The following is a 9,166-nucleotide window of genomic DNA, read 5'->3' as shown; positions in this document are numbered from 1 at the left end:
CTTGGCGCAGGTGTCAGTGAAGCACAGGTGCAAGCCAGTTTAAAGACCCTATTATGATGTCATAATGGCCCAATGTAAGTCAATGGGAGAAATTGTATTAGTTTTTATTTAATATTTTAAAAAGTATAAAGTTTAGAAAAATGAACATAGCATAAGTGTCCTTTACAAGACCTATGCAGCAAAGTTTGAACGAAGTTTCTAAGTTAAGCGGTTCAAGCTGAATTAAGCGCAGAAGTCGGTAAAGAGAATAAGAAGAAGAAGATGAAGAATAAGAAGCCTAGGAATAACAATACAGGGCATTTCATACACTGTAATTATTCAGAGAAAAATGTAATCTGCCTTTCCGATGAAAGAGGAAGCTCCACACTATAAAGCCCCTACAGCTTCAACACATCAGCACATAAATGATCTGACTCAAAAAGAGACATGTCAAGCGAACAGGAGAACGTAAGTACCTACAATTTACAACTTATACCAGAACAGAAAATATCATGTAGGCCCATGTGACCCGCCAAGACAAAATACGGCAAAAATCGTTTTTAGATATGGGCGATTGAAGTCTGAACATTTATGAAAATGCACAATAGCCTACCCAGTTGATTTTGAGATTCTGGCATAAATGTATGGTTTAAAGCCTAATCTATGAACTAGGTTTGTCAGATTTTAAGAAATATTGAAAAACATTTTTTTTAAGTAAGCTAAAGGTAGTAATAAAAGTAATAAAAAGGTAGTTCAACCAAGAAATTAGCAAAAAATCCCTGATCTGCTATCAGAGTGTCTTCTAGCCACGTAGGCTATGATGTATCCCAATGATCACATTTGATGTAAACAAACTTGTGTCATTTTATTTGATTTAATATTAATATTGAAATTAAATATGTTTTTATCCAATAAACTGAAATAGCAGATTATATTTGATGTAGTTTATTGTAGCAGACTCTATGGCCATAAATTAAATATGCACCTTTCATTTTGGGGGCATTATTGCAGGTTTTGCCATAGTGGGTCACATGTCAGAATCGAAATCCCCAAACTAGATAGAATTGGGAATTATTATAACTATCTAGAATTACCACTGTTTTAAACAGAGTAATGAGTCAGGATTGATCTTATATACTCACTAATACAAATAAAAGGGCAATGGGATATATCATTAAGTGTAGACATTTCACAGAATAACCCTACTCCTAAACCTGGAGACATGGGTGCAATTCCACGTCCAGGTGGTTACGACCACTTCGTACTTGTTGCTGACGAGGGCAAAGTGATCCACGCCACATCTGGTGAGCTGTACCATCTGTTTCATTGATATTCAACATGTGTTAACTGTGGAAATAACTGAGTAAATGTGCACAACTCCGACAGTCTGATATGTTACAGTTAAAGATGCTGTCCGCAATTCTAATCCACTACACTTCTTGTCAAATTCAGCGAATTGCTCCACACAGTCCTTTATCTGTCCATTCTGTATGTGCCAATTGTCATTCATTCCATTGTACAGACACCACAGCGAGTGGGAGTGTGATCAAAAAGGAACCTCTGGAGAAGGTGGCTGCGGGTGGAAATTTCAAAGTAAAAAACCAAGACGACAAGAAGATCCCTCTCCCCGTTGACACTATTCTTTCACAGGCAAATGCCAGAGTTGGCGAAAAAGTGGATTACGGGCCCCTGACCTATAATTGTGAAACCGTTGCCTCTGAGATGAGATACGGGAAAGGCCAAGGCCATTCTGAACAGGTCTTGCTCAAAGTCTCAACACATTTTTGATTGCCACATTTAAAGTGCTTATACTGGTCATAAAAGAGTCATTGCTTAACCTCTGACTTTTGTGAATGAGCAGTCATATTTATTCTCTTGTTTCAGGCAGAGAAATTCAAACAAAGTGCCGCCGAAAAAGGAGAATCCTTTCTGAGCCATGCAAAGGACACCCACAACCACTTCGAAGGCAATTAAGGGACGACACAATCTTCCTGTAATAAACGTTTGCCTTTGCAAACTTTCTATAATAAACCTTTGCATCACTGTGGTCGTCTGCCTCTATTTTCTCTTAGCACTGAAAGACATGGTGATTTTGAAGGTGATAAAACAAGCCACAGTTCCTCTAGTAGTCAGTCTTAAAAAATGTCACATAGGATTGGTATATTACAGTACTGCATTCAGACATGGGATGTAAGCCAACGAATACACTCAGGTCAGAGGGCAGCAGAGGGATTGATTTGAATGGTCAATTACAATGTAAATGTAAATGGACATCTTCAGCTCATCGTCATCTAAAAAGTGAAGCAACTGGAAGGAACTACAGCCTAGAGCAGGTTTAACAAAACATGGGTCGGTTCTGGGTGGACCTGACCGACATACGCGTGCTCTGGCTCCAAAACTGCACTTACTGTGCAGACTCTGCCTCCAATTTGGCAGCTTTCATTTTGACTAATTTTGGCATAACAGAAGAGCATGGTGCCATGCTGTCCATGTTTTTTACAGTCGTTGCTCAATTATGTTGAAGTTGTTCAACACATTTTTCAACTACCTGACCATAATCCCAAATCTAAATCTAAAATCAAAAACTGTGCGCACCACTTTTTCAATAGACCACTACGGCTACAAATAGTCTTTTGATTCCTCAGGAAAGAGCGCTGAAATAAAGCTGCACCAGAGTGGAAGCTTTTATGTTAGTAGGCATGTGACCCCCCTAGTGATGATTTGCCCCCCAGCCATTATCGTCTAGTGACGTCTCTGACTAGAGAGAGAATCACACCATACCAGTGAATGTTCGTCACAGAATGCTTATTGGCACCATCTCTCTGCTCTTCTGCTGAGACGAAAGTGAAACTAAAACAGCAGCATTAAGATCGCAGATTTGTGAAGGTAAGAAATTTGTTTTCAGCTGTTTTCACAGACTACGACAGTGTGTCAGTGTATGAAAGGCTTTTTCACTGGTTAATGAAAGTGTCAAAAGATCAATGCTTAAATATAGCCTATTTGTAAAGATTACAGATACTTTGATAACCTTTCTACTTCAGAAGTCACCTAGGAAGTTAAAATAACAGACAGAAATAAATCAAAATGCAGTTCTATTCTGCATAACCCTTTTTTTACTAATCAAGAGACATCTAAACTTTAATTCTGTGTACCAGAGAGATCTGGAAGATGGGAGAGAGTGAATTCATGACTATGATTACTATTAATGAAACACTGATTTGGGGACATGTTTGGTATGTTTAGAAGGGCATATCCCTGATGTGACTACCAGACATATTTTTCAATAAGTAGTAGCAATAGTTTTAATTTGCATGAGGATGGGCAGTTTGCTTTGTGATTAAGCAAAAAGAGAGTTCTGTAATGTTGAGGTTAACTATGAATAGTAGCCTCTCAGTGTAATAATAATGCAAAGCAAAACACCACTGAACACTGATCGAGAATCTGAGTTTGTTGTTTTTGACACCTATAGACACATTTAAACTCACATTTAAACTCATTTGAGCTCAGAAAATGCCTGTTTTTTTATTCCAGTGTGTGTGCGTTTTATACTTGACAATGAACTTGGCATTTTTAAATGGCAATGAACTAAACTGGGGTTAAACTTGGGGTGTAAATGTCTCCTCTTCAGGAGTAGCAGAAGAGCAAGATGAGCAAAGCTACATTCGGTGAAAATCTTCAAAAGTGTCCAGACCACAAGGGGGAGACAACGTACGTCATGTACCACGGAACCTCTATGAAGGCAGCACGAAAGATCAAGTGCAAGGGCTTCATTCGGTCTGCAGATGGCATTCTTGGCCCAGGCGTCTACGTCAGCCGCAGCTTTGAGAAGGCAGCCCAAAGGCCAGAAACGAGCAGTGCTCAAGCTGAGCTTCCGCAGAGTGAAGAAGATTGACAGACAAGGCCACCACTTACAGAAAAGCTGGCACCAGGCAGGATACGACACAGCCTGGGTCCCGCCCCAACTGTGGCATGGTGAAAAGTGGGCGTCAGGAGAACTGTGTTTGGGATCCAAAGAGAATCAGAGTGCTCTCCATCCAAAACAACATGAGAGAGAGAGCAGTGACGACGAGTCCACAGATGAGGATGGCGATGATGATGATGATGATGATGATGTACCAGACACCAATAGTGGTGAATTCACAGATGAGGAGGAGATTGCAGCTGAAGGTGTCTCTGGTGAAGAGTCCACAGACTCCAGTGCTGAGAGATCCTCCAGGCACAGCAGTGACACCTCCACAGATGAATATGTAAACACAGACGACGCATCTCAAGATCATGCTGATGACAGATCCTCAGACCACAGAGATGACGATGAAGCCAGTGATGAAGAGGGGTCCAGATGTGATGAAAGGACCTATGATTTCACAGAGACCAATGCAAGTGAATCCAGTGATGGAGAATTTAGTAATGAATACTGTTACGAGTCCGACGATGATTACTAGCAATGTGACAAACCCTTCTCCATCTGCATAGAGCAGAAATTCATAACTTGTTTACTCCATAGGATTTCTAGTACTCCAGGTTATGTCCTGTCTACAGTCTCAAAGCAGTATTTTCTGTCTCACAAATATTGGGTCAAACCATGGCAAAGAATGGAGTAAATTATGGAATTCCACTGACTATTTGGGTAAATATGGGTAACGAACCCTGCTCACGGGCACGAAACATAAAGGGGAGGTCATGCAGAATTGAGTATATAATAATAATATGTTATTTATTAAGGGTTACAAGTATATAGTTTATATATTAATTATAGGAAAACGTGGGGTGAATGTCAGTGTTGTGGAGAGAAACAAAAGATGTAATGGTAAGTCAGTTAAATGGTAATATAAAACAAACGACGACGACAATCCAAAATCCAACGAGTATCCACAATCCAATCACTATTCTACGACCAATCCAAAACCAACTGCCGGGTATCCAAACGCTTCTCGAATGCAGTCTGCTCAGGGCTTTTGTAGCCCCTCCAATTACTGCTACACCTGCTCCCAATCACCTGCTTTAGAGATAGACAGAACAGGCATGCAAATATCATGGGGGCGGGGGCCTAGACCCACCCAGGGTCGTAACAATAGGAATGCATGCCCATAAGTGTGTTTATGTCTCTGTGTGTGTGTGTGTGTGTGTGTGTTCATGTGTGTCTGTCTGTCTCTGGTTGTATGTATAGTATGGGGAAATTATATGTTAATGCATGCGGACAGACACGCCACTGTGTGTGTGTGTGTGTGTGTGTGTGTGTGTGTGTGTGTGTGTTTGTGTGTGTTTGTGTGTGTGTGTGTTCATGTGTGTCTGTCTGTCTCTGGTTGTATGTATGGGAAAATAATGGCATGCATATATCATTTTCTTATATGCATATATTTTTAAGCACTGGTCATTCGGTTCTTTTTTCTGTCTGTTTCACTTGGCTTGGCTTTCTAGTGAGATGTCATTTTTATATATATTTATAAACATCAGGTCCCTCACCAAAAAGGCTCAACAGAGGATGTACTTCCTGCGGCAGCTGAAGAAGATGGTGCACTTCTACACCTCCATCATTGAGTCCATCCTCACCTCCTCCATCACCATCTGGTACGCTGCTGCCACTGCCAATGACAAAGGCAGATGGCAGCATATCATTCATTCTGCTGAGAAGGTGATTGGCTGCAATCTGCCATCTCTACAGGACCTGTTCGCCTCCAGGACCCTGAGGTGTGCAGGTACGATTGTGGCCGACCCCTCCCACCCTGGTCACAAACTCTTTGAGGTACTTCCCCCTGCGGTCAATCAGGACCAGAACCTCACGCCACAAGACCAGCTTCCTCCCGGCTGCAGTTGGCCTCATCAACAATGCCCCGGGACCACCACCACCACCACCCCCCCCCCCCCCCCCCCCCCCCCCCCCCCCCCCACACACACACACACATAGACTCTTATCCCGCCCCCACGCCTCAAGTCTGTGTTACATTAACACACATTACATTACCTTGCACATTGCACTCCTGTTTTGCACATTCCTGCATAGACTGCACAGCTCCTCCACTTCATATTCATATTCTGTAAATATCTTAAAAATTATATTTTCAATTTTTTTTATATATATCTTATTTTATATATTGTTTTTCTCATGTTGTGTAGTATTTATTATGTTTTTATGTTTATTTTCTGCACCAATATGCCAAAACAAATTCCTTGTAGGTGTAAACTTAAAACAATAAAAACAATTCTGATTCAGATTTTTTGCAAGTCCATGCCTTTGTGTTGTGTTTGATTGCAATAGTGAACCCAATTGAAAATACAGTTTATCCAGACCCAGCTGACGTGTTAAGTTATCACTAGACTCGCTTGGCTACTATAGCTCTATCCCAACCATGAATGTGAAGCTGTAGGCTATGTAAGATAACGTCAACTTAGTAAACTAGTTCATCCTCATTTTCTATCCATCCTTGTTGTGATATTTCTCTCAAGAAACAAAGAAAGATCCTTTAGCGGGGTCCGAACTGCCTGCTAACTCTAAACTAGAACTTCTCTAAGCAGTGATATCCAAATGAGTCATTAGAGCTTTATTCGATTGCAAACATGCATTGATTAAAACGGTTGTGGATCATTTCATTTGTAATATAAAGTCTCTTTTAAAAGATTCTAAATTTGGGTAGTAATGCCTTTATTTAAGATCAACAAAGGGAGGCTGTCCATGGAGAGTCTGATGTTACAAGGAAGTATCAGAGTTATAAAAGTGTTGACTCTCCCAATAGTTTACCTCCCATTTTCTGATGCCACATTGGCCTGGCCTGTCATTCAGGAACAGCGTCTCATGGGCAACGTGCCACTATTATTATGGGTTCTCATCTCTTCCTCCTTCTGCAAATTATGACAGGTGGTGCAGGTTAAAAGTTACAGCCACCATTTTGTGTAATGCTTCCTCACAGTTTTCTCGGTAATGCTCAAACTCACAAAATGGCAGATATTAAATGCATGTAGGAATAACATGAAAATAACTACGTGCTTCACCAGTTGTCACAAGTTCACCCTAACACTAGACTGCCCTATTTGCCTATGTTTGTGTTTATGACGTTTGTATGTCTTTGTCAGTGATTTGTCTATATAGTATGCAAACTTTGCAAAAATAAAAGGAATATGGTTTTGTTTTGCTTTTTCAATAAACTTGTGTTATGTCTTGTCCTGTCTTACTAACACCCCTATCATGGCCTTCAAAACAAAGTCTTCAAAAACTAAAGGCTTTGCAGTTTGTTTTGTCTTTTTCTACAGGTCTGCAGACTTTAAGACATTTAACACAATGCCAAAATGAATGACTTCAGCATACAGAGATGTCCCACCTAATGACTGGCGCCTATCTTCCTGCCATCACACAATACTTAATTTCGAACATATACATCAAGTTTTTTTTTAAGAAGAGTTTTTTTTTAGAAGACTGTTGATGGCACATCAATTTAAGTAAACCGAGTATTTTCACATTCAAAACGAATTACTGGCCAGATTTTTTATGTAAAAACAAATTAGTTACATTGAATAAATTGACATATAAGGTAGATAAATGTAACGAGTGATTGATGACAAAGATGAGTCACAGAAGTGACACAAATAGCCTGAAAGGTAGAGGGGACAGAGTATCTATGCATACACAGACAGACACATACAACGCTGTTGAATCATCAACAAACCAACCAACACGCCTGACCGTGGAACCAGTTCCCATGCAAAAAGCCATTGGCACAACCTTCGGACTGGTCAGACAAGTTCCAACATTCCAAAAACCCTACTGGCTTCCAGCAAACGTCCCATCCTTTTCACAAGCTTTGTGGAACACAATGGTCCTGGCTCCAGTTCAAAACAACATGCCTCACAACAAGTGCAGAGGAACTGGAAGCACAGGAGCACTTAAACCTCTGTCAAGGCCATCTCTGGCTTGTTTGGGGGAGGACACTGGGTAGTAAACACAGGTCTACACAGCCGGACAACAATGAGGGGAATTTAGCTTTCATTGTTTGAGAGTATTTCAGTTTCCAATAATATGGGATTACAACTGTGTCTTCTTCTACATATATATATAAACCCACATTTTTTATCTTATTTAATTTAATATTCCCCACCCTGGAAACTGCCCTTCTTGTATTTTAAACTGTTGTTACTTGTTATATGTTATATGTTATTTCTGGTATATGTTATTTTGGTATATGTTATTTGTGTTACCTGTTGTATGCCGTCTACTGCGTAGATGTTGGCTGCCAAGTCATAAGAATTTAGCTGCGCTGAAGAAATTTGGTGTATGCGATAATAAACACTTTGACTTGACTTTGACTTCTCTGCACAGCAATCCAATACCACATCAACACACGGTTGTGCTGTGTTGCAAAATAGAATGAGTATGCTACATACATGAGTAGGCAGCATAATTCATTCTAAGAAACCATACTGTCTCTAAACAAAGCTTTACATAGCAATACAGAACAGACACCTTACAAGAAATGTGGTCGTGCATTTCTGTGTAGAGAAGAACCAGCTGTAGAATTGCATAGTATTTTATGCAATGGAATTAAATGGGGAGGAGCTCAGGAAATAACAATAGAATGTCTCCATCATAATAATTATAACTTACATTATTTCATGTATTGATAGAAGTTTTCATTTAAAACGTTTAGGATTGCCTCACAAAGGGGGTGGGGGGGTGGGGGGTGGTGGTGGTATGCTGTTAGCTCCTATGGGTCCTCCTCTCTGTTTGTCACTTTTTGAGGTGTGCTTTTCATCTTCAAATTCCTTTTGATGGGCTTGTGAAGGACATAATAAACTCACCTGTCCTTCCCACTTATCGCCCAGGCTGTGCACAAACCTAGCTGTTCTTAGAAGTTCTTCGGCCTTCCCTGCAAAAATGTAAGAAAAGCTTTCACTGCACGACATTGCCAATTATGTCACCAAAAAGAAACCTGTTAGCTTGCTCAGCACCAGCTGTAGCTGCAGAAAATGTAAATGTTAATGTGTGGGCTTATCTGCATTGCTGTCAAACTGGAATGTAGAGGCCATTCTGTGCCAAGATGTGTGACGCCATGTGTTGGATTGTCTGGGCAAAGAAAGAAAGGTGAGAAAGAAAAGCAGAACAAACAAAAACTGTCTTTCCGAGAGAGGAGGCTCCACACTATAAAGACTGTACAGCTTCAACACATCAGCACAAAAGTGGTCTGACTCAAAAAGAGAC

At 40.4% G+C, this 9,166-nt stretch overlaps 1 protein-coding gene across 1 annotated transcript; it reads left to right on the top strand.

Annotated features, from left to right (window-relative positions):
* The first annotated feature begins 400 nt into the window (after window positions 1–400).
* Window positions 401–2,022, top strand: LOC122130383 (phospholipase A and acyltransferase 4-like). The gene is made up of 4 exons (XM_042705118.1): window positions 401–447; window positions 1,175–1,283; window positions 1,502–1,737; window positions 1,864–2,022. Exons 1-4 carry the CDS (start codon window positions 427–429, stop codon window positions 1,951–1,953), a joined length of 456 nt encoding a protein of 151 aa, XP_042561052.1. The 5' UTR covers window positions 401–426; the 3' UTR covers window positions 1,954–2,022.
* The last annotated feature ends 7,144 nt before the right edge of the window (window positions 2,023–9,166 follow it).

Source organism: Clupea harengus, unplaced genomic scaffold, assembly GCF_900700415.2.
Source record: "Clupea harengus unplaced genomic scaffold, Ch_v2.0.2, whole genome shotgun sequence".
Taxonomy (NCBI): domain Eukaryota; kingdom Metazoa; phylum Chordata; class Actinopteri; order Clupeiformes; family Clupeidae; genus Clupea; species Clupea harengus.
Note: the sequence above shows the minus strand (reverse complement) of the source record. Positions and strands in the feature narration are given on the sequence as shown.

Bases quoted from the DNA above. Each gene is read 5' to 3' on its own strand.
- LOC122130383 (XM_042705118.1), top strand. From the start codon at position 427: ATGTCAAGCGAACAGGAGAAC. The intron at 448-1,174 runs GTAAGTACCTAC...GACATTTCACAG, and splicing joins TGTCAAGCGAACAGGAGAAC to AATAACCCTACTCCTAAACC. The intron at 1,738-1,863 runs GTCTTGCTCAAA...CTCTTGTTTCAG, and splicing joins GCCAAGGCCATTCTGAACAG to GCAGAGAAATTCAAACAAAG.